Consider the following 24,697-nt stretch of genomic DNA (forward strand, 5'->3'; position numbering starts at 1 on the left):
CAGAGGACCCTTGCTGAGAGTTCGGGGGAACGCAGTCCCTTCCCTGAGGATCCAGTGTTTGAGCTGATTGCTGGAGAAGGGAGAAGTAGTGAGTGGCAGGTGATGGAAGGCAGGCGTCCTGGGCTGGGTGCAAATTTTGATGTTTATGCTGAAATAAAAGGAAGCCCTTGGCAGGCAGAGGATGAACTTGACGAGGTGCGTGTTTTCCAAAAGCTCTCCCACAACTGTGTGGGGAATGGCTGGTCAGAAGACCAGAGAGAATGTGGGGGAATCATTTAGGGGCTCAGAAGCCAGTCCAGGTTCACAAAACAGGCTGGGGGCAGGTGATGGGGCAGATGGGAGAAATGGATGAGTTCCAGAAATGTTCAGGTTAAAATGCCAGGATTTGGTGATGTGTCCCAGAGGGGCAGATGAGGAAGAGGGAAGTGTCCAGAATGACTAGGGTCTGGGTGTGTCTGACTCACTGGCTGTGGGGTAGGGACATTCCTGGGATGCAGCAGTCTGGAAGGGGGTAAATAGTAAAATAATAGGTACCCCCTACCCATGAGTGTTTGGGGCCAGGCACTGACCTCCTTTGATTTCATTCATTTCGGAGCGCATCTGTGCTGCCCAGATAAGAAAATCAAGGGTCAGGGAAGAGAGTAACTTGTCCAAAAACACAGAACAGGGACCAGAGGTGGTATCCAAACCCAAGTTTGTCTGGTTCCAGAAGTCGCTCTCTCCCACTGTCCCCTGCCAAAGCCAGGTACCAGAAGGGCACTTTTGTAAACCACCGGCGTCCACTCCAGGTGTGACAAGGGAGCTGTGGGTTATGCAGGATGAAATGTCTGGAAGAGAAATCAGTCATAACGTACCCCTCCCTGTTCTGAAAACCCGGATTTTTCAGAGGGACTGGACACATCTGACATAGAATCCCAACCCACACTTGATCGCATCTTCAGAGCTTCCGTCTTGAAGCCAGAGACAGGCCTCCCAGGAGGAGCTTTTACTCTGGCCGTAGCACACATGGAGATCTTTCCAAAGGGGGCTCGGAAAGCAACATAATCCCTCCCTTCGTCGAAATCATCTGTTTTCCAAGAGAAGGCAAAATTTAGACTCCGAACTCGGCACTTCAGATTCCAAAAATTTAGTCCCGAGGTCTCCTTTAACGTTGGTAAAGTAAGTTTTATTTTACTAGAAATCATTAACAGACCTGTAAGAATAGGTGACTGTTTGTGGTTACTGATTATCTCTCCAGAGCAGAGGCCGTTTTAAAATCCTTTCTGCGCTGTCCTGGGTCGGTTGGAGGCCCCCTCAGGGGTGTGAGAACAGTCTGAGAAAGCCCCCAGGCCTTTCCGAGGCTGGGAGAGAAGGGCTTGTGTGTGAGAGACATTCCTGTCACAGGGTGTGTGTGTGCGTCTGTGTGGGGATGTGCCCACGCAGAAGCAGGAGCATGTGCACGCGCGCGCGCACACACAAATACATACATACATGCATACATACATACATACATACATACATACATACATACACACTAAGGGGACAAAAGATCAGAATGGCAGGTGAGTGGCCGTGAGTTAAGCAGACCTCAAAGAACACACACAAAGTGGCAGGTAGGAGCGCCTGGGTGGCTCAGTGGGTTAAGCCTCTGCCTTTGGCCCAGGTCATGATCTCAGGGTCCTGGGATTGAGCCCCGCATTGGGCTCTCTGCTCTGCAGGGGAGCCTGCTTCCCCCTCTCTCTCTGCCTGCCTCTCTCTGCCTACTTGTGATCTCTCTTTCTCTCTGTCAAATAAATAAATAAAATCTTAAAAAAAAAAAAAAGTAGCAAGTAGGCTCAGGGTTGGGCTAAATACCATCAGCTACAGAAGCAAGCGTGTTTTTAAAATGACCCTCATACTTGTGGGATAGTGATCACATGCCAGAAATCCACGAGCGGCACAGCTCAAGGTAGAGAGTTTATCAGCTCTCAGGGCGCAGAGAGCAAGGCTCCTGCTGGCTTGTTTATTTACTCCTGAAGGCCTCTCTGCGCAGCTTATCTCCCAGGACTGATCTGCTAGGAATGGCGCAGAGGTGGTGCCCTTTCCCTGGTACGGACACCTTGCCATAGGGGCCTACTCCGGGTTCTGGGCCATCACCGTCACCACTCAGAATTCACAACTGTCATATTTTTGGCAAGGATGTCTTATCCTTTCCCTTATTCCCACCTCTTCTCTCTCTTGCCTTTCTTTCTTTCTTTTTTCTTTTTTTTTCTTTAAACCATCCGGGCATAGTGCTCACGTTGTTTTATATGCTTGTGACGGTGTGCAGAGTTTGTTTCCCGGGGAGGCCCTCCTCCTACCCCCGTTGGCCTGCACCCTGTGGACACTAGCTGTGGCCCACTCGGCCGTGGGATTTCTCCGAGCGCTCTGTCTTCCCTTCCTCCTGCCTGTGAGAGGAGGCAGCAGGCCGCAGCGTTCAGCCTCCCTGAGAGCTCGGAACCACAGTGTTCCCCTTGGCCATCAACAATGTCAGGGACAGTTTCCTAGGTCAGGGATTGTTTTTCAGTTCTGTGTTGATATCAGTATCTCTGGACATGCGGTTATGCACTAATCAGGGCTATGGTATTTGAAAAACAGAAATAATTTGAATTTTTCAAGTGTTTAAGATGTATTTCGCTGGGATGTACGTAATCCATCTCCTATTTTGGCCTGCTTCTGGCTCCTGAACATTCTCTAAAGTACGGTGAACCCCAGAACCCAGGAAAACTTCAGGAATTCTACAGAGGAAACAGATGGACTGAATTGTGTTCTGAAGCCTCGGCGTGTGTAGCCTCCCCTCACCTGTTCCTCATCCATGAACTGGCTTGGTTGCTGGTTAGTGGCCCAGGCCAGGAATCCAGATCCCCAGACCTTGAAATTCCCTACCTGCCACCATTTATCTTCATTTCTTTCAGTGCCCTCTGGCCCCGCTGTTCTGGGGGGGGGTCATCCTGACCCCCTCTCTGCCCAGTCCATTCTCCAAATATGTGTGATGCACCCACCATGTACCGGGTTTCAGGGACCCAGAGGTGTTTGAACACAAACAACCGTAGAAACTACCAGTGTCTCTGGCTCATGAAAAATGTGTCCAAAGACCTACTTGTACAAAACCGGTCACCATGCTGGTACCAATGGCCAAGGCCAAACGACCCTCCAGAATACATTTGTGGCATGCTTTTGATCCCAAGTTTCTCCAGGTGGGGCCAGCAGCTCACTGTAGGTTCTTGAAGGAAAAAATGCAGATTCCTGGGCCCCACCACAGACATTGGTGTGGGATTTCCCAAGTTACAAGCTAGAACGTGCCTCTCACCTAGCTCCCCCACATCCAGTTTTGGTGCTTCCTATTCTAGATCCATTATTTGGCCTTCAGTCCCTCGCACACCACGTTTCTTGCAGGACAGGGTGACAGGGAAGCATTGGGTAGCTGTGGGGCCTAGTACCTGTGGCCACTGAGCCTAGGAGCCAGCTGTCCCAACCCCTGCGCCTCTCAAGGCCCCATAGCCTCATTGCTCCTGACCCGTGGTTACTTGCCCTCATCATCCAGGGCGACCTGGCGTGATCCCCAGGTGGTCACTGTCAGCAGAGGTTTCCAACCTAGGTTCCCTTTCCCTTTCCAAGTTCTCACACTGGCTCTCCATATTTTCTTTATCCCTTGATTTCTTGGAAGGACGTTTATTTTTATTTTCATGCCCAAAGGCTAAATGGTGCTTTTCGGAAGACTGAGGGTTTTTTGAGTGAAATATTGTCTAATTTTAAATAGTCTGTGATTTCAAAAGTCCATGAAAACATTATTGGGGGCCTTTGCTTAAAGAGCTGAAATGGGAGCCATCTCTGATTTGGAACTCAAGGCAGAAGGAGTGAGAAAAGAAATGAAATAGGTCTAAATGTCATCCAAAATGCTTCTCTGTACCTCTGTCTGAACAGGGGCTTTGAAAGCCAGAACAAAAAACAGTAGCATCGGGGATTTTGTTGTTTCTGAGTGAACCACCACTCCCCAAGCATGGAACGGGGTGGACTACACACCTGGCATTTTATCCCTTTGGAGCAGGGAAGCTGCTGGTCCAGGCACTTGTGGACCCACCACCTCAGGCTGGGCCTCAGCCACCAGGAAGCGCATCTCCTCCTCCCTCAGCTGATGGGGGTGGAGGAGGGGCCAGCAGCCAAGAAAGCCAGACCACCGAGTACCAAGCCACCCATCTCTCAGACCCCCTTCCTAGCCCCTCTGGGGCAGGGCTGGCCAGGACAGCAGCTAAGTGTCTGGGGTCATCGTCTAAGGAATTAAAAACATCCTCCAGGGAGCAACCATCGATGCTGGAGTTGTTTGCGGATTTCTAGAACTCACAGAATATTCCGTTTATGAAGCCTGGCCCTGCACACTCTCAGCCGCTGCATCAGGCACAGCTAGGAGCCAGAAGGCCCTTCTTTTTTTTTTTTTTTTTTTTTAAAGACTTTATTTATTTATTTGTCAAAGATCACAAGTAGGTAGAGAAGCAGGCGAGGTGGTGGGGGGAGCAGGAGCCTTGCTGAGCAGAGAGCCCCATGCGGGGCTCGATCCCAGGAACCTGAGATCATGACCTGAGCCGAAGGCAGAGGCTCACCCCACTGAGCCACCCAGGTGCCCCCAGAAGGCCCTTCTCGGCCTCGCTTCCTCCCTCCTGATATTCTGCTGGGGCAGGACAAGGGGAAGGGGCAGAAGGAAAGAGGACCGGGGTCAGGTAGAAGTAGGGACTTGGGTGAAAATGTGGACCATAAGCAGAACCGCTTTGATTAGATTTTAAAATAAATCGTTTCTAGTATCACTGCACCAAAGACTGTCTTATTAGCACAGATTGTATCTGTTTATCTTTTCTAATTTGGAGTTGGAGTGAAACAGATCATTGCAATAAAAAGCGCTATGGGATGCAAGGCAGCAAGCGCCGTAGCAAGAGTAGATTCTGAGTTTAGGAGCTGGTGAAAATATCTGTCTCCACATCCACGTCCATAGCCACGTCTAACCCTCTTGAGTGCCCCGTCAGTCTCTTCTGCTTTTGAAGAACTCTGATAGGACCCAGAAACTGCTAGATGCTGGCAAGTAGTCCCCGGGTTTCAGACCATGGAGACAATAAACAGCCCCATCATATTCAGGGCGGCAGCTTCTGTAGAGCCCATCTGTTTCAAAATAACCCCAATTCTGCTTACTATGCGGAATGCTTTGTTGACTGGAATTTGCCCTAGTTTTCATCAGCCGACTCCGTGTCACAGGCCTCTGGGTCCACCTGCTGGCAAGTGTGAAAACTGGAACGAAACCTGGTTTGGAAGAACAAGCTGGAGCTCTGTGGTTCCCCAGAGCTGGTGCGGGTCGGGATCACCTGGGGGGCTCACTGAAAATACGGTGGCCTGGGCTCCAGGCCAAGCCTACAGGATTGGAAACTCTCAGAACAACCGTCATGGCGATTCGCACATTCATGTCAGCATGAGAGAAGCACAGCAATTCAGGGACCTGGTGCCCGCGGACACCTTGACATCCCCACTCCTGCTTCTCCCATTTTATCCTGGTAACTGTCTGTGGCTTCATTCCCTTAGAACTCATCGAAAAAGTGTAGGAACCTGGCAAACACTACTGAACCAAGTGTTCAAGGTTACATGGCACATAATTAGTCGTGCTGATCACAGGAACCCCGGATACGATCACAGAAGGGGCACCTTAGCTCTGTGGCCTTCTGCCTCAGACCCATAACCCCACTTCAAAACATCAGACAAGCCAAACTGAAGGTCATTTCTACAGGCTTCCTGGCCAGCACTCCTCCAGGTCATCAAGGTCGTAGGAAGCCAGAAAAGATGGGAGAAGCTGCCACAGACCAGAAGAGGCTAAGAAGACATGGTCGACCAGGTATGCCATTGGACCCTAGTACACAGAAAGAAAATTCGTGGAAAAACTGGTAACATTGAAATGAAGTCTAGAATTTGGTTACTAGTAATGCATCTGTCCCTGGAAATGAGTCCTTAGTCCACGTCGTGGTGTTCGATGTTAACATGTGTGGAATTGAATCGTCTGTATTCTCTCTGTCACTTTCCGGTGAGTCTGAAATTATTCCAAAATAAAAAGTGGACTAAAAGTTAAAATGTCAGAGCCGAGGGGCACCGAAATAGACCAGCTGAGTTGGGGCACAGCGTGGCCAGTTTATGCCCATCTTCGGGTAGTCACAGCCAGGCTGGCCAGCGGGGGCCGGGCGGGTCCTCCAGCTCAGCGGCCCAGGCTGGAGACTGTAGAGGAGGAGGCTGGGGTGGGCTGTCGCACTCTCCCAGCTTAGACCAGCCAACCCACTGTCTCACTGGGTCCCACCCAAGTCGTGGAATCTCTGTGCAGAGGGTAAAACGTCTAGTCCAGCACCATGAGGCCCAGACGAGCCCCAAGCCCGGGGAGGAGAAGACTCCTCCTCTGGACAAGGAGACTTGTCCAGGGTCCTAAACCCATGTCTGGTGTGGTGTGTTCTTTTAACACAGCAGTTCTTAGTGATTTGATACACCGCCTGCAACACAGCCCCTGGGGTGCTCCTTAAAATGCAGCTTCCTGGGTTTCCTGCCTGTCCTTCCTCCTATACCGGCGAGCTTCTGCCTGAGGGATACAAGGCCACAGGGTCAGAGCTGAGCGAGGGCTGAGGAGTCCGGAGACTAGTGCAGACAGCCGCGTGGACCTTTCCTGCCTCTGACGGCTTCCAGAGAGGAGTCCCGTAGACGGGTGGGCTGGGTGGTCGTGCTCAACAGCTCCCCACACTGTGCACAGCCCGCTGTGTTCCTGCCTGTAGGCCGGTGTGGACTGTCCATCAGAAACTTCGGGACACAGGGCATCGCAGCTGCCCTCCCAAGACCAGTCAGCATGGACCCTGAAGCTTCTGAGAGGCCTGTGGAATCCTCATTTCCCAGAGGGTTGTCCTCCTTTTTCTAGCATTGTCCACACACATGGATGTAGGTGCTTGATCAGAACCCCCTTCTCCCTCGCACATGGGAAGTTCTGCCTTCAGTTTCCTTTCCTCTGTTGTAAAGTGTGTTCTCAAATCTGGGTCTCAAGATGAGGCCCATGTTTAGCTTCTGTCATCCCAGCCAGAAACCTTGGGTCCCTAGTATGTACTAGACAAGGAGAATACGGAAGTGAGAGCCAGCTCTGCCCCAGGGAGCGCTGTGTCCAGTTTTCCAAGGTTTGCATGTATTTGTCTAGTGAATATTCCTAGATGATTTTGAATTGAAAAAAAAAATCAGTCCCAAAGCCCATGGATATTTTCGGAGATAGTCAACCTCTTCAGTTTCCAAAATCAGCAGATTGGGTAAACTGAGACCTCTCAACACTGCTGACCAAACAGCATTTTGTTTTAGATCAAGGGAAATTTGAAACATTCCAAAGTGTCATTAAATGTATGTAAAAGGTGTTTGAAAATCCTTTCTAGTGTCATAAAAACCCATCTTGATAAAGTGTGAAGGTGGTGATGGAATTTTCAAAGGATTTAAGAGATTGATTTTAAAAAGAGGCAAGTCTTTTAATATTAAAATTCATATTCATTCGTTAAAAAAACATTTCATAAGCAATCCAAGTGTCTGTCCATAGATGAATAGATAAAGAAGATGTGGTCTGATATACAGTGGGGCATTCCTCAGCCATAAAAGAAAGGTCGGGACCCTGCCATATGCAACCACATGGATGGACCTGGCAGGCATGATGCTCAGTGAAATAAGTCAGAGAACAACAAATACCATATGATTTTTACTTACATGTGGAATCTAAAAAAATAAAACAAATGAATAAACAGGCAAAAAGCAGAAACAGACCCATAAATACAGAGAACAAACGGAAGGTTGCCAGGGGGAGGAGGAGATCGGGATGGGCAAAATGGGTAAATGGGACTGGGGGATCCAGGCTCCCCCTTCTGGAAGGAACCGGTCATGGAGATGAAAGGCACCACCCAAGGCATATAGTCACTGGTGTTATCCTAGTGTGGTGACAGCTGGCAGCGGCACTGTGGTGAGCCTAGCATCAGGCACAGCATTGCTGAATTGGTGTGTGGTGTGCTTGAAACCAGGCTAACATCCTGTGTCCACTGGACTCCATTTAAGAAGAAAATCCACGTGTCACAGTGATTGCTGATGACAGGGGGACACTCAGCTTCTCCTTTCTCCCCTGCTGCTCCTCCAGCATAGTGAGGGAGAAGGTGCATCAAAAACTATTTCTGCAAGAAGTTATAAACCGTTCTCTGTCTAAAAAATACTTGATAGTGAATGACCAAGGCTGCCCTTTAGAGCTGGGCCTGTTGCTAAAACTACGTACCTCATCAGATGAGAGCCTGATCCCAGCTCACTTCAGTTACCCAAGAAAGGCTTCCGTTTGCAGTGAGCCCTACCTATGGCAGAAGGTGAACTTCAGATCCTGCCTCTAAGTCATGGATTAAAGCAATAGTATTGTTTAAGTTTACAGAGTCTGGTTTGGGATTGAGGAAGACAAATCATAGACCTTAAATCTGGAGCAGAGTAGAAAGGACTCCATCAGGGTTTGAGTCTTGACTCAGCATCTCCCTGGCTATGGGGCCTTGGCAAGTTACTTGAAACCTTGAAGCCTCAGTTCCTCTGTCTATAAATAGATGAGGAAGTTCTTACTCGGAGGGGTAAGTAGAATAAAAACCACATATAACAATATGGATCACAACCATAACATTAAATGAAGCCACGCACAAAGCTTGCATATTATATGAATGCATATATGCACGAAAATAGACAAAGGAGTCTACACTGTTGGAAATCAGGATAACAGGCACTGTCGGGTATGGGAGCCAGGACTAGAAGGGTACACTTAGAGGTTTATGAATGCTGGAAGTGTTCTGGGTTTTGATCTGGGTTTTGGTCTCACATGTTTAGTTCATAAAAATTAATCACGCTGTGCACTTGTTTAAAAAGAGGGAGAATAAGTAGGGCAAGCCTGTAGCAGTGGTTCAGATGTTCCTTATCTCCAGAAGTTCCTCTTTCTGTTCTAGAGGTCACACCATACTTTTTTGTCTATATTGCGAGAAACACTGGACCCGACATGCTAGACCCAATATTTTGCATTACTTGAATTGCTAACTGGATTATACTCTTACTTATGTCAAGTTCGTTGTAGCCATAAAGATTTCCCAACTGGAGATCAGAGAGAAAAGGACAACAGGTAATGTAGCTGCTGAGTTGATCTCCGTTTCTTTTTTTTTTTTTCCCCCAAAGATTTTTTATTTCTTTATTTGACAGAGAGAGGTCACAGGTAGGCAGAGAGGCAGGCAGAGAGAGAGAGGGGGGAAAGCAGGCTCCCCACCAAGCAGAGAGCCCGATGTGGGGCTCAGTCCCAGGACCCTGAGATCATGACCTGAGCCAAAGGCAGAGGCTTAACCCACTGAGGCTTAACCCAGGCGCCCCATGGGTCTCTGTTTCAAAGCTTCTCATTTTGAGGGTCCAGATACTATTTCAGAACAAAGAAATATCCCCACAGTGGCTGACTTGAATGGTTGAGGAGTCGAAATGGGATTATTTCCTCTCTCAAGTCACTTCTAAACGTTACCTTTCCTATAAACCCCAACAAAGCTTCCATTTGTATGGAGTTATGAAGTTTTAGGTGAATTTCAGACTCTTTTTAAAGAGATAGATAGATGGATAGATAGAGGTTCTAATCAGTGACTCAAAAAGCAAAGTGGTCTTATGTCCTTAAGTATCTCCCCTTTTCTTTCTTTCTTTTTTTTTTTTTAAGATTTTTATTTATTTATTTGACAGACAGGGATCACAAGTAGGCAGAGACACAGGCAGAGAGAAGGAAGCAGGCCCCCGGCCGAGCAGAGAGCCCGATGTGGAGCTCGATCCCAGGACCCTGAGATCATGACCTGAGCTGAAGGCAGAGGATTAACCCACGGAGCCACCCAGGTGCCCCAGTATCTCCCCCTTTTCAAAGACTGTCTTGCCAAATTGCTGGGCTTGGAGTTTCTTCCAGCCTTTTTGGTCTTTGTCCATAGATGACTTAGCAACCATCCTTTTAGAAGGCATTTTGGGAGCTTTGTAATTCGTGGAATTCTAATAAGTAACCTTCTTAAAGGAGAGAATGCGGGTCCCCTGCTCTGCCCTCATTGGACAGTAGAAATCCCTGAGAACACTAGTGATTTATTTAGAGGTTTCCTGGTTAAAAAAAAAAGTGATTGCCTCTTCAGCTTCCTAATATAAGGGAATGATATGCCATCCTGTGACTCACATCAGTATAATTTCACTGAGTGGTGTAGAGTGCTGATCAGATCATGGGCAAGATCTGTGAATACCAGCAAATTAAACATCTCTGCTTGCAGGGATGGCGAACAGGAGGGGAAATGGCCATCAACTCATGGTGCTCTTTTTAGCAATTCTTATCTGGATGAAATTGCTTCTCCTCCCTTAGATGTAAAATGCAGAGGTTACTGCATTATACATAAGAGTAGAGAACTGAAAATTTTCCCATCAAAAACCACGAATCAATAAATCTTATGATCTCACTACTGGTGCTTATAATTGAGCTAAATCGTCTTAAAATGGGCACTGTTCCTCAGGTTCTTTGAAGCATGCTCACTGTTTCTTTGAGTAACATTGGGGACTGACCTCCATTTACAGGGACACGGAGGCAGGGCTCATAAATACTAATATCTGTACCGAGTTCACCAGAGCAGGGCTGTCTCACCCAGGCCTGTAGATGCTCAGTGCATGATTTAACTCAACGAGAAAAGGAGCTCTTGGCTGGGCCCGCCAGCTTTCCCAGTGACCACAAGCCTCCTCCGTGTTACAAAAGCTGTGGAACACTGGAGGTTGTTGATTACCTTTTGTCCGTGTCTGTTTCTTAGAAGGCAAATCTCTGCATTTTGTACAAAATGCTGCCAAGTCGGCTTCAGACAGAATTGGGGTCTTCTGAGCAGTCACTGTTTTTGTCACTTTGTTGTGTATCTTCTACCAAGTTAGTTCACAATGCTAACAAGTAGACATCTGACACATGATTCATGATGATGTTAGAGATGAAAAATGATAACATCCAGCCCTCAGCAGGTACTCAGTGCATGCTTAGTACTCCGCTATGCATTTTATGTGCAACATTTCTCTCCTTGCCTCTCAACAATCCAGGGAGTGAATTTCTCTTTTGTCCCTTTTTATAGATAGGGAAACTAAGACCAAGTGAAGGTAACCAGATTGCTCCAGGACGTCTAGTTAAAAATAGAGGGGTTGGAATTTAGTCCCGAGCAGTCAGACTGCACCGTGGTGGGAAGGACCCTGCAGTCACCTTGCCGAGTAGCCCCTCCTCATACATGAGCCCCCCAGAAGCTGTGAAACAGAGACTTGCCTGTGCACTACACTCTGGTTCCAGGTAGGCCTGGAAGCTTCTCCTGATGCCCTCCCAACACCTTTGCCCTGACATCCCTGGACATCCTAGGGAGTGGACTGCATCTCCTACCACCCAGCAGAGGCCTGTCTACATCTTCTCCAAGGACTTAATAAATGTAACTACAGACTGAAACCACTTCTAAGACCCTTTGAGGAATGCCTGCGGAGGATCCTGGGGGCTGCAGAGAGAAGTAACAGATCACGTGACACAATCAAAAACTACAGAAACCTAGAAGCGAATTTAAAAGTAGTGAATAGCAGGGGATTGGAAGACAGAGCTTAGTCGGTGCCACCCTGGGGACAAGGACTGCAGAGTCAGTCAGTGCCACCCTGCAGAGGCCTTGTCCCCAGGGTGGCACTGACTGAAAGCCCAGACGTGACAAATGGTGTCGTTTGTGACTGACACCAAATAGGTTACTGTCTCCAGAACAGCACAGATTAATTCACACTTGAGAACTTTCCAAAGAAATTAACCCCTGGGATTAAGGACATTAGAGTGTTCAGAGCCTGAAATGAAGCAATTTAAGGCCTTCTTCAGAGAGTGGGGCAGCTTTGGTGATACCAGAAACACTGAGGTTGAAGGATTTTAAATACCCACATTAGGCCTGATTACAAATTGGGTGCTATTGTGGTAGGGTTAGAACCAGGGCCCTCTGCTGGTCCTGGAAAGCCAGAAATTAAGGGGACCCGTGTGAGAACTTTGTAGGCATGTCTGTGGTGACAGCAGAGTCCTGTAGAGTTGACGAGTTTGGGCCAGATCCTCTTCTTTTCTCTTTGCGGATCGCATGAGCTCTGCACATACCTGTCTGGGTTTGGGCAGGAGCACACGGGCTGGCCAGATGCTAGAGGGGATGACAGTGATGGGGGGTGTGGGGACAGAGGGTGGGAGCCCCAAGTGCAAGATTTGCTGCCCCATGGGCTGGCTTCATGACCTTATGTGTGTCCCTAATGCTCTCTGAGCGTTAGCTCACTCATCTGTAAACTTGGGGTCACAAAATTGGCAGTGAGAGCGGGCTGACTGACCTACGCCACCTTAAAAGGACTCTCTGAGCCCGAGAGTGATCGTTGCTCCTTGATGTGAGCTGTCGGCTTCAGTACGTGGCGCTTCCTTCGGCTCAGCCCCGTTCTCCCCGGATGCCCTGTGAGCGAGTCTAGAGTACATGCGTGTGGGCTGCTCATTTCGAAAACTGGACCCCATGAGCCTTTGGTCTGCAGCTTTGTGTCCCTCCCTCCATGGGAATGTTCATTCTCAGGCTTTCTCTTGTGGACACGGTGACTCCCTTTGGGATTCTGAGCACTCTTGCAGCTTCCATGGGCTCATGGCCCGTGGCCCGCACTCAACACGCCACGTCGAGCCTGCCTCCGACTCTGCCCACAGCTCTCCCTCAAGGCTCCCTGCCTGCTGGAACGGGTGTCACGTACTAGCCTGCACTCATCAGTGCAGTGAAGAAGTCTTATTGTGAAAACAACTGTCAAAGGGAAAGCTGGGTTTGGAGCTCATCATATACAACAGATTTAAGCAATAACTAATGGTAATTGGATTCATGAGTTTCACTGTAACTTCTTTTTTTTAAAAAGATTTATTTCTTTTAGAGAACAAGAGAAGGGAAGGGCAGAGGGGGCAGGAGAAAGAAGCAGACTGCCCACTAAGCACAGAGCCAGAAGCAGAGCTTGACCTCATGACCCTGAGATCATGACTTGAGCCAAAGTCAAGAGTCGGACACTTAACTGACTGAGCAACCCAGGCACCACTTTATGTAATTTCAAGGCGTTTGCCTCTTTGTAAAAAATTCCTTTTCAGATACATAAGCCCAAACCATATCCAGTTAAACTTCAGTCTTAATAGTATTCATAAACTCCTTATGGTGAAAGTCTTAACAAGCCCGATCTATGTTTGAGTGCCATCCTTAACGAAGGTTGATGAATCAATGTAGGTTATGCTGTTCCAAAAACCCTTGGAGCGGAGTGTAGCCAGCAGGAGTGAGCACGGGGCCAGGCCTGCCCAGCCCACGTGTGGGTTCCTAGGCAGGAATGGCTGCGGGGGCGGGGGGGGTACTTCTCCCATGGTCTCAAAAAGAAAGAACCAAACAGGGGTACGTGTTGGGGAAGAAACAAAATGAAAGAGGAGTTACCTTTTGCCTGCCTTTTGAAAATTGCTCGTCATCTGACTACTGAAGTTCTAGTGGTGGACTGAGCAGACTGGTTTTTTTTTTTCATCAATTTTTTTTTTTTTTTTTTTTTTTTTTTATCCATCGTAACCAACATACAACATTGTGTAAACCTAAGGCATGTACGTGCTGCTTTATTACATTTGTATATTGTGGTATGATTGCCTCAGGGGCGTCAGCGAGCCCTTGTACATGGCACACACTTATCAGCTCCTTTTTTGTGTTGAAAACAGTTGATTGGGTCTCCTAGCAACCTTGAAGTTTGTAATACCGTATTCTTGACTATAGTCACGATGTGCGTTCGATCTCCAGGTCTTACTTACTTGCGCCCTTCAACAGCAGCTCCCCGGCCCCTCCTCCCCTGGCCCCGGGGAGTTGCCATTCCACTCTCTGCTTTCCCAGGCTCGGTTTCTCCAGTTCCACGGGGTGGTGATGTCCTGCACTGTTCGTCCTCCTTTGTGAGAAGGCTGCTTAGTTTCCTGGGCTTTCTCTAACATTTTTTCACCGTGGTGTTTCTTAACAATCATTCTATCCATTCCCATGACCTGGGAACATCTTGGAAAAGGCACCGCTCTTGGAGAATGAACAGAAACCCTTTTCAGGAACGATGTCCATGGTCCTTCATATAATTTTTAGATGTTACACCTGCATTTTTTCTGCCTTCCCAGTTAATGGTCATTGTGGTAACTGGGCCCCTGTTCTGTGGCCTCTGGTGCTCAGTGGCACGTGTGTGTCTCAAGCAGACGTGATTCCTTCTGGCTGGGGGGTGGGCGTCAGGGGCTGCAGGAGGCCACTGGGCAGAGGGAGAAAGAGGAGGGAGGACCGAAGGCTGATGAAGAAACCCCAAACCACATACTTGGTGGGGAAGTTAGAAACAGCAACTTCTGGGCGTAAAATAATAAATGAGCCCTGGGGACTTTGTAGACATGAGATGATGTAAATTAGTAAGAATGATGGGGGGGGTGAGGATTTTTGTCAAGAATCTTTAAAATGAGTGGATTAGATTTGTAGACTGGACCACACTAAAAGTATTTACTTGATGTTGAAATTAAGTATTGACAGCTGAGGTTGAAATATGTTTGTTATATTTCTGCTTCGTGCTAAAATAAAGATGACACCCACGCCATCAGTCTTTCTTCCCCCTTGAAATCCTTGGAAACAATGCCCTGTAAATGTCAGAAGGATGGATGGGCAGTCTTTGATTTTTCCCTTGTGCTTTCTCCCAACAGGGACCAGCGGGCCAAGCCCCCCGCCCTATGGGTTCCGTCTCTCAGCAGAAGAAGAAATGAGAAGGCAGCGGCTTCGCAGATTTGACCACCAGTGAGGGGCCCGCTTGCGGGATTACGACCCGTGTGGTTCTTTCCCCGAGCCTGCCTCTGCACCGAAGCCCAGTGCAGCCTCCTCTGCCATGGGCCTCACTCCGCCATCCCGGAGACCCCGTGGGTCTCCGCGCACAGCCATGTTGACTTGTCCGGAGAGCAGCCTTCTGGGTACAGCTCCCAGCTGTCCGGGGAGCGGCCCTTCTCCTGGCCCCTGCTCCCCGACAGGTAGAAGCGCAGTTCCACCTCGCAGCGACCCACCTCCACATGCCTCTCTCTGTCTCTCTCTCTCTGTCTCTCTCTCGGGCTGCTCGCACAATGGTGCCTCGGCCTCGTTAGGTCCCTAAAGACCGTGACTTTCACGTGCCTGGAAGATCGGGCCCCCCATCATGGCCAGCGTGCCCCATGCTCGACCTGGCAGGAAGCGCGAAGCCATCCCTGGGCCTCCTGACACGCTGCCATGGTGACCTCCCGGGAACAGATGTGGCCACCGTAAGGGGATGTTGTTCTGGTCACTCCCCACCCAGGCGCCTCAGTTCCTTGTGCCCTTATGCCTGGATGGCATTGACCTCGTCCCCCCTTGGCTCTTACGTGACTCTGCCTTTATAGAATGTTTGGCTGGAAAAGCTTGGGTAAGACCTCAGGTGGGGAAACCAGCCACACACTCCGCTCGATGTCAGGTGGCATCAGCATTCTGGGCTTGCAGCAGCCCCGCCCACGAGCTGAGGACAGGATAGGTTCCCAGAGCTCTGACCTGTGTTATGAAGCAGCAGGAGCTACAGGCAGAGGGATGCAATGTTGTCTGCTGGGCTGGTCATGGAGAAGTCCCTCCAGAGGAGGTATTTCTTTCTCCTAAAAAGTGCCTTTTAAACGGCCCGGTAACAGCCATGTGTCCTGTCCGGGCCCAGGACCACTGCAGCATCAGAGACCATGGGCTGCCCATGTTACTCCTGGTGCTTATATTCCATGAATAAAAGGACAAAGATACCTCTGATGTCTTACTGTCGCTGAGATATTTGTGTTTAAAGAGCGTTGGAAAGAGAAAAGGATCCTCCTACTTTCATTTATACGCTTAGCATTTATATATAGTTTTGTGATAACAGAAGTAATATATATGCCTCTGTGTGCACAAAGCAAACAGATACGCCCATATGTTAACAGAGGTTATCTTTGGGGTTAGAGCACATAGGATTTTGCTTTCTGGTTTTTATTGCAATTTTTTCAAATGTGTGTATTTGTGTGTATGTGTACTGCTTTTGGAATCAGGAAGACTGATTTATGTGATAATAAAGCAAGAACTATATAATCGGGAAAATACACTTCATAAGTACTATGTCTCCACTGAGAAAATTCACAATATAAAAATACAAATAAATACACGTGCAGTGTTAAAATCAGCCATATTGTCACCATTTATACGTACCCAAGAATAACAGTTTGGGGGCACGGCTTTCTCAGTTTTTCTTTGTACACGTTTGACAAACTTGGAGCATAACAGCCCTGTGGTTTTGAATCTATTTCCTTTTCCAGATTGATCTGGAAAAGGCCCTAAGCTAAGAGAAGCCCCAGGTCCTGGGGGTATCCTGACCTCCATGAGGGTGCCTGGGCTCCACAGATTCCTTTATAACCCATGTGCATCTGCTTGCACCGTGTTTATAACGTGCGTTGTGTTTCTGAGTCTGGTAGCCTTAAACATGTTAAAATGTTGAAGTTAAGTGTCATTTCTCTTGCTCCTAAACTCCACGGATTTGACTCCCATTCTTCTGACACATTGGAAGGGCCGTTCTGTGAGAGCACCCATGTCCTGCCCTGTCACTGTTTGTGCACCAGTACACAAAAGTGTGCCTTCTGCCCAAGGAGCGTGAACTGTTCATGGCTCAGGGACAAGGACTGTGTCTTGTCTTTGTGCACTGTCCCTCTCTCCCCCCGCCACCACCCAAGGGCTAACCCTGGCTCCTGGGAGGCACTCCCTGAATGTTTTCCCACCAAACTGTTCTTCAATGATATTCAAGTCCAACCACTGTTATCTAGAAGCATTTTTTTTCCTGCTTTTGAGTCTGGGGGTCGTAGCTCTCTGTTCTTACGCAAGTACATGCAAGGACACTGGAATTGGATTTCGTGTGGTATCAGTACTACAAGAGGCGCTCCTTCTTTATGAACATCAGTCAGCGTCAGAGATGTGGGAAAGGTCGTCTTAGTTACAAACCCAAACCGGGTATCTTAGTGCAACAATGAAGATGTTCTGGACATCACTGATTGCTTTGCTGTCGATCGGCTGGCCTGTGACCAATGCTTATTATTTTCAGCATCCATCATTTTTTTCCCCCCCTGCAATAACGAATCCTCAAAGTTATGTCAACAAACTGGAATTGGGAGGAGAAAGACAAAACACGTATATTAGACAAATTACCTTTAATAAGCATCTAGGGCTGTTTTTTTTTTTTTAAATTTGGTTAGTAGTTTGGTTAATAGCAAATTCCTGACTGCCTACTAAGCATCCGGTTGCCAAACTGATGGTGGTCAGCCCCCTCAGGAGACCTCTCAATTCAGAATCTTTCTGACGATGAGGCAATGGTTACCGTGGCTTCCTTGTAACGACCCTGCGCGCACACTGCTGGCGATTCCAAAGTCCTCCCTTGCTAGTTCGAGCTCCTCCCACCCCCCCCCCAACCTTCGAAACCGCTTGCTGCCAAGGTGTGGGCCTGCAGTGACTGGCAGGGTTTGGTGGGAGCAGGCCCAGCCTACGTCGCAGATCCCCGTGCTGCCTCTGGAGGAAGGGGTATCCAAGAGATGAGACCTGCCACCCTGAACAGCCCGTAAGACGGAGAGGCTGGGACAGCGCTGCCTCCTCGTACCCTGGCTTCGTGCCTCGAGAGGCTCAGTATTCCGTAAAGAATTGTGTTCAGTTGGTCATTTTTATCAGACCTTGTATAGACAGCTCTTCCTTTTCCTTCTCATGGGATATTGCGATCCTTTCCCGGTTTTTGGTTTTGGGGTTGGGTTTGGGTGTGGGTGTTTGCCCCACTCTTGCACATTAGAGCCCCAGAGTAGCTACCTAGAGGACCTTAACATCTGTCAGTTTGTTCCTCTCCTCGATACTTGAAATACCTCTTCCCTCCGCTCTTCCAGCTCTGCCGGCTCCTCTTCCGAAACTGACTCCGGGGCTGAGCACTCATCATCTCCACACCCTGTACTGTCTCTGTTGACAAAGCATGAAAGTCAAGCTCAACAGCCTCGACCATAGGACTCCAGCCAAGATTCCAACCTCATTCCCAGTTCTGTAACAAACTCTGCCCTCCTGCTCACGGGACTCCCCATCTGAGGCATGAGCTCTTCTGACCCTGTGACTTAACGGTGACGTGCCTTTAGGTGGGACAGCCTTTTCCTCTCTCGCAGCCCATCCAGACCCTCTCCGTCCTGCCCCCAGATACCACAACCCAGAAGGATCTACTGCTCTTGTTGGCTGTTGGTCATTCCACAGCCTTTTGGAATCGCTGTGGGAGAACGTCTTTTCTCTCTAGATTGTAAACTTCATGAGGCAGGGACCATGACCTTTTCTGTGTATCTCCTCACTATACCTCAAACAATGCTCTGTCTGGAATGTCGGAACCAATAAATGCCTGTGGACTGAAACAGAAAGAAGCTCATTGGTACCATCGCCAGTGGCATATACAAAGATAGGTGTGTTGCTAAACCACTGTTGTGGTTTTTTGGTGTTTTCTTGAATCACATCAGGGAAGGAATAACTTGAAGGAAAGGATTTGCCCGTAGAAAGAATTTCAGACTTTTGTATCCCTGAGGACTCCGTGTGTATACCACCAAATCCAGTCAGTATGCTTTGCAGGAATGCTTTTGATGTGTCCATACAAACGTGGTTTTTTGTTTTTTGTTTATTTGTTTTTTGTTTTTTCCTTCTGTTACATTTAAGGGTAGAGAGTGATCTTGACATCTTGTTCAGATGACAGAAATGAACTGGCAGATTTGAACGTATGATTTATGCTTTAATCAATGAAAACTAGAACATGGCTGGTAGAAATTAAATTGGATAGTGATATATATTGGTGCTTGGGAAGAGAATGGGATGATCAAAAGCAGTAGTATTGTGTGGCTTTAAGAGGCTTTTGGAATCTGGGGCACTCACAAGCAGAACCTCAGAAACAGAGCCCTGCCGCATAGCTCCCTATAAACCCAGCGGATGCGGGTCCCTTTTCTAAGCGTTGGAATAAGCCGCTCACCCGCTGGCCGGGCTTCCTGCCAGGAAGTGGTGAAGTTGCTGCTCTCGTTTTATTCCTTCCTGAATACCCAGTGTCGTGTCTGGAGGGAGGTGCTACAAGCAAGAACACATCAAAGGAAAGTCTGTGACGTCATAGATTCTTGGTATTTATTTGAGGCCCTTAAAAGTTACTGTCTGACTTTAACCTTGAGATGTGTTCTCTTTGTAAGATCCCTCCATCAATAATTTAAAAATATCCTGCACATCCTTAGTAGTAACAGATGATCCTTAAAACAACTGAACAAGTTCTTGAGGATCTCATTAAAGAATAGCATGAGGGCCAAATTTCCAGCGGCTTGGGAGTGTGAGCTCTGGGCCAGCATGTCCAGCAACACCTAGAACTTGCTGGAAATTCGGACTCCTGCCTCTACACCATAGGAATCATAATCTGCATTTTAACAGGTCCCACATGTGCATGAATGGATAAAGAAGATGTGGTATCTATTTACAATGGGATAGTATCCAGTCATGAGAAAGAAGGAAATCCTGCCATTTGTGACAACATGGATGGACCTTGAGGACATTATGCTAAGTGAAGTAAGACGGACGAAGACAAATACTGTATGATCTCCTCTATGTGTGGAATATTTTAAAAAAATATATACTATTTATTTATTTGTCAGAAAGAGAGCACAAGCAGGGGGAGCAGAAGGCAGAGGGAGAAGCAGGCTTCCTAGGGAGCCCAATGTGGGATTCAATCCCAGGACCCTGGGATCATGATCTGAACCAAAGGTAGATGTTTAACCAACCGAGCCACCAAGGAATCCCCTATGTGTGGAACCTTAAAAAAATAATAATATTAGCTATAATAAAATAAAATCCAGCCCACAAACAGAATAGGATGGCGGTTACCAGGGAGTGAGGAGAATGGGGACCTGGTGGCACAAGCTTTGGTTGTAAGATGGGTATCTTCACGGTAACTATAATTCATACTTTGTATACTTGAAATTTGCTAAGAAAGTGGGTTTTAATGGTTCTCATCACCAGAGGAGAATCATGAGAATATGGTGGTAGAAGGGGGGAAAATGGTCTCAGGTAGTTTCTAGTCACCAAAATCCTTCTCAAATTTCAGTGCACACAAATGCATTTGGGGATGATCATCGGGGGCGTCTGGGTGGCTCAGTGGGTTAACCATCAGACTCTGGTTTCGGCTCAGGTGGTGATCTCGGGGTCCTGGGATCCAGCCTCTGTCAGGCTCCATGCTCAGTGTGGAGTCACTTGTCCCTCTCCCTTTGCCCTCCTCCCCGACTCCCCCTCTCTCAAATAAATAAAACTGTTAAAAAAAAAAAAAAGATCATCCGTTATCTGGTAGGATTGTGAGAAGCATCCTGTCAGAGAACCAGGCCACCCCTGTTTTCATTTGGTGGGAGGGTTGAGGTGAGGGATCCGGGATCAGCAGGCAGTGTCTGGCAGCACCATCTGCCATTCCAGTCACGAGGAGCAGGAAAGAGCAGGCTTGATCTCAGCAGAAGGAAGTTTGAAGGGAAGAACTTACTTGCAGCCACACACCGCTACCCTCTTTCACACAAGGTGGCAATCACAAGTCCTTGTGAGCGGCAGCTGTGGGGGTCAGAACTAGAACGGCTTGAGACACCATAGATGTGCAAGGTGCTGGTGACTCCTTATGGTGACAGCAGCATCGACAGTGGGTCCGACCTGCCCACGTGGTCAGGAGGATCCCCGTGTATTGTGTGTACTGTAAAGCAGATGGGCTACTTGGCAACCAAAGCTTTTTATTCATTTTCAATGTTCTTCCTTTTTCCAAAGAGATGAAAATGATGACTGGTTGAGAATTGCAGTGTTAGCTGATAAAAAACCCTAGGTATTTATCATTGAGGATGCAAGCCCAGATAGTGCATGACAGGAAGTGCCTTGCTGGCAAACAGGAGAATGAAAATAGCTAAGCTGGCTGGTGCCACAGTGACCCAGCCTCCAGGGAAAGACCTCCAGATACTCCTTTATCCAACTCAGAAAGGTTCTCCTGAATGGCTGACCTGGAATAGACATCAAGGGGCTCTGGAGGCCTGGCTGGTTTTCAGAGGACCCGAGATACAGCAGGCCTTTTGGATACCCCCCAGATCACTTTGTCCTCAGAGGTTCCCCACCTTCCTCGCCGCCAAGGGCAGTTGAAGACCATCTCCACACTGAGCTGGGCAGGCTGTGGGAGGATGTGTGACCTTGGACTTTGCAGTGAGAGCAACAGTTCACAGTGACATCTGCATGAGACCCTTTACTAGCAAACCTACAAATGCGAAAGCTTCTGGGAGGTGATGGTTTAATGGAAAAGAGCACAATCTTTAGTGACAGACCAGGGTTCACGTTCCACTGGGTGCTGACTGTGGAACCTACTTATTCTCCCTAAATTTGAGTCTTCTTGTCTATAAAATAGAGTTGGGAGGTTGAGGAGGAGCACATACAACAGGGTTAATATAGTTCTTGTCATTTAGTAGGTGCCCAAGAAATGCTAAATACTTTTCTTTCTCTATCAGGTGAGAGGTTGGACCAAATACTCCTACTTAGAAAGAGGAACTCTATGAAAAGTTATTGACTACCAATGCCTAACACCTAACTTCTAGTTAATATAGTTATCAGTGATAGCACCCGGCATTTTTTTCTCTTTGTAGTTGTATCCCTAACTTTTAATCCTCAGGACAAACCTATGAAGCAGATGGTCTAATTCTCCTTCAACTAATGGGACAACTGAGGTCCGCACGGGTCCACAGGGTCCCCCACCTAGTTCCAGTTGCCCATGGAACTCAACAGGGGCTGATGTTGACCCTTTGGCCTGAGACCTGATTATCCTATTACTGTGTGCTGGCCAGCACTTCCCAGAGCCTCAGAATTCTATCTTCTCCTCAAAAGGGGCACTTTCTACACTCTGCCCATCTTCTTTTCTCCTATAGTCTACACCTTGACCATCTAACCCATTCTCCCCTCTAAGCCAGCTCCTAAATGGGCCGCAGTAGGAGTGAGGTACATCAGAAAGTAAGCTTACTTTGGCTTGAAAGAAAATAAATGCACCAGATAAAACACAGTTGTTTTTGGAGGTCATCACAGAATTTTATATATGTAATGAACAATATTATAACTTGGAATACAACAAAGATTGAAATGACAATCACAGACCAGGTATCTTGCAAATGTTACATGGCTGAAAATCTTTATATTTTACAACCATGGGATAGAGAAAGAGATGCAATTTATTGGACACGTCTCACATTTTTTCCTATGAATCATTAAATATTTAAGCACCATAAAATTCAAGCATTTCACATGGATGTGGCAGCCAGCCTCGGTGGTTTAAAATGCATTATGCAGAGTCTCCGGCAGATAATAACTGTGACAATTGCAGAGTACTGATTTTTAATGTCAATTGTTTTGTTCCCTGCAGAACTTCCTGATAATGTCCCTGTAGGAAATTGTGATTCTGTGTGTGTGTGGAGAGGGGGGGTGGTTACAGCAACTTTGAGAACTGAAATAAAATAACATTCCTAAAGACATAAAAATTGACCAGGTATAAATAATTCTAATCAGTTATTTATATGCCCTGTAAGAACCCTAATATAATTCTACTATGGGAAAAAAAAAAAAAAAGAAATGTTTTCTCATGTTAGATTGTTTTAAATAGAAGATGTGACCAGAGTATATGCACAACGACTGCTATGTGTTAGACATATAATCTAACTGAGTTTTCGATGGAAGAGTAGGTATTAGGTCCCATTTTATAAATGAGGAAATTGGGGTTTAGAGAGGAGGTGTAACTCACCCCGGGTGGTACAGTGGGGCAGTGACAGAGCCGGCTTCAAACCAGCTCCAGAATCCACGTTTTCCCACTGTTCCTGAAGCCGTAACAAATAAAAGTAAAACTTATCAGATTTGTTGGATGAGCTGATAGAAACAAATCTAAGGTGATTTCCTGGATCGCATAGAGCTGGTTTCCTTTATTATAATCTACAAGAGGCTCAGAATCAAATCTGGTAAAATCCAGTTTTGGACCTTTTGTTGACTATTTTTCTAAGCACCGAAAACTTGTATACAAACTTTGTCGATGGGATCTTAACTGGGAAGATCTCACATGATGGGGGAGTACAGGTTATGGCCTGAGTTAAGTCTTGTCCCATTTCAATGAAGAGCCTTCTCTCAACCAAACCTCAGGGATCTTATCATTTCTGAAATTTCAGTGGAAAAGCAAGCTGAATTTCAGGGGGTAATGAATGCAGCTTATTAATGGGCTTTCTGACCGTCACTGCAAAGAGGAGACCGTGGGTGTGTAGATCTGTGGGTGCATTCATGTACTTTGAAACAAGAAATGCCTTATACTTGTTACCATTTTGTCCGCGAGAACCCTACATGCACAGATCTAACTCCTAATGATGCTTACTGAAATTAAGTATCTAACTCCTAATGATACTTAATGATAATTCACTGAAAGCAGAATTATCAATAATGGGCTCAGCTCTGTGTAGGCCCTGGGCATACAGTTGAGTGAAGCTTCGCCCTGCCCTCAAGAGGCTTGCATTGGAGCAAGTGCCTGGAGGAAGTACGAGGACACCTTACAGGAGCGAGGCGGGAGCCCGGGAGAGCGGCCAGGCCCATCTGTTGTCCTGGGAGTGGAGGAAGGGAGTCCGAGTCTCCCGGGGGGAAATTCACACCCACTCTCTGCTCCAGCTCCTTCAGTCTGTAAAGAAGCAGTTGTGTCCCCGGTAAAGGTCCTGGAACTGGGACGTCACTGGGAGAAAGAGCAGGAGCCGGGTCACAGAGCTGGGAACATGTCTCTGGGATGCGGGCACAGGTGAGCTGCGTGCAGCCTGTCACCCCATGGGAAGTCACTTGGACTGTACAGCCACAGGAGTCATCGAGCAATTTTTAAGGCAAAGGAAAAAAAAAATCAGGTTTGCATCTTGGAGAGATGAATGGGATTTGACAAGTGGAGGCATCAGCTGGGAGCTGTTTACCATCAGGAATACGGGGGAAAGAAAAAGGCTGCAAGGAGACACTGTGAGGCCAGAGGGGAAGGCAGCCATCCACCGGAAGTGGCCTCTTGAGTTTTGGTCTGGGAGATACGGGAGGACAAGGAATGAGCGACCCACCACTGGCAGCATGGAGGCCTGGGTACCAGGACACCTGCATGGACATGGATGGGCTCCACTGACTGAGCATGAGAACCCAGGAGGAAACATCCTGTCCTCCCCGGGGGACCCAGAGCAGTCCCCACTGGACAGTCTAGATGCTTTCCAACCAGCCAGGTGGGGGAGAGGCTTCCTAGGAAGGAATGTTGACAAGGATCCTCACCAGTCATGGATTAGCCAGCATAAAGGTTTGTTCATCTTTCACAGAAAAAGGACATTTCAAAGTACTGATATTTAAGGTGGTGAAGAAAGCAGAGTCTTCTAATCTGAGGAGTTATCTGTCCCACTGTTTTCCCTTTAGGGCAACAACTATGCAACATTTAGAGAGGGGATCTTGCAATGCCAGTATTTTGAACAGTCTCAAACACAATCCCAGGCTCACCGTGGAGTAAATTGCACACTTAATTCAGCCTGTGTTTTAAGATGTATTTGGCA

The 24,697-nt window shown here is 47.6% G+C and overlaps 1 protein-coding gene across 3 annotated transcripts in view; it reads left to right on the forward strand.

Annotated features, from left to right (window-relative positions):
• Positions 1 to 15,854, forward strand: part of RHBDD1 (rhomboid domain containing 1) — a 123,649-nt gene extending 107,795 nt beyond the window's left edge. For 2 of the 3 annotated variants that reach the window (XM_032355006.1, XM_032355007.1), the window contains exons 7-8: positions 5,762 to 5,866; positions 14,771 to 15,854. In XM_032355006.1, the coding sequence (XP_032210897.1) occupies positions 5,762 to 5,866; positions 14,771 to 14,865 (200 nt within the window). In that variant the 3' untranslated portion in view covers positions 14,866 to 15,854. The remainder of the gene's footprint in view (positions 1 to 5,761; positions 5,867 to 14,770) is intronic. The other variant, XM_032355009.1, reaches the window with a different exon arrangement.
• Positions 15,855 to 24,697: the final 8,843 nt, after the last annotated feature.

Source organism: Mustela erminea, chromosome 8 (assembly GCF_009829155.1).
Source record: "Mustela erminea isolate mMusErm1 chromosome 8, mMusErm1.Pri, whole genome shotgun sequence".
In the NCBI taxonomy this organism is placed as follows: domain Eukaryota; kingdom Metazoa; phylum Chordata; class Mammalia; order Carnivora; family Mustelidae; genus Mustela; species Mustela erminea.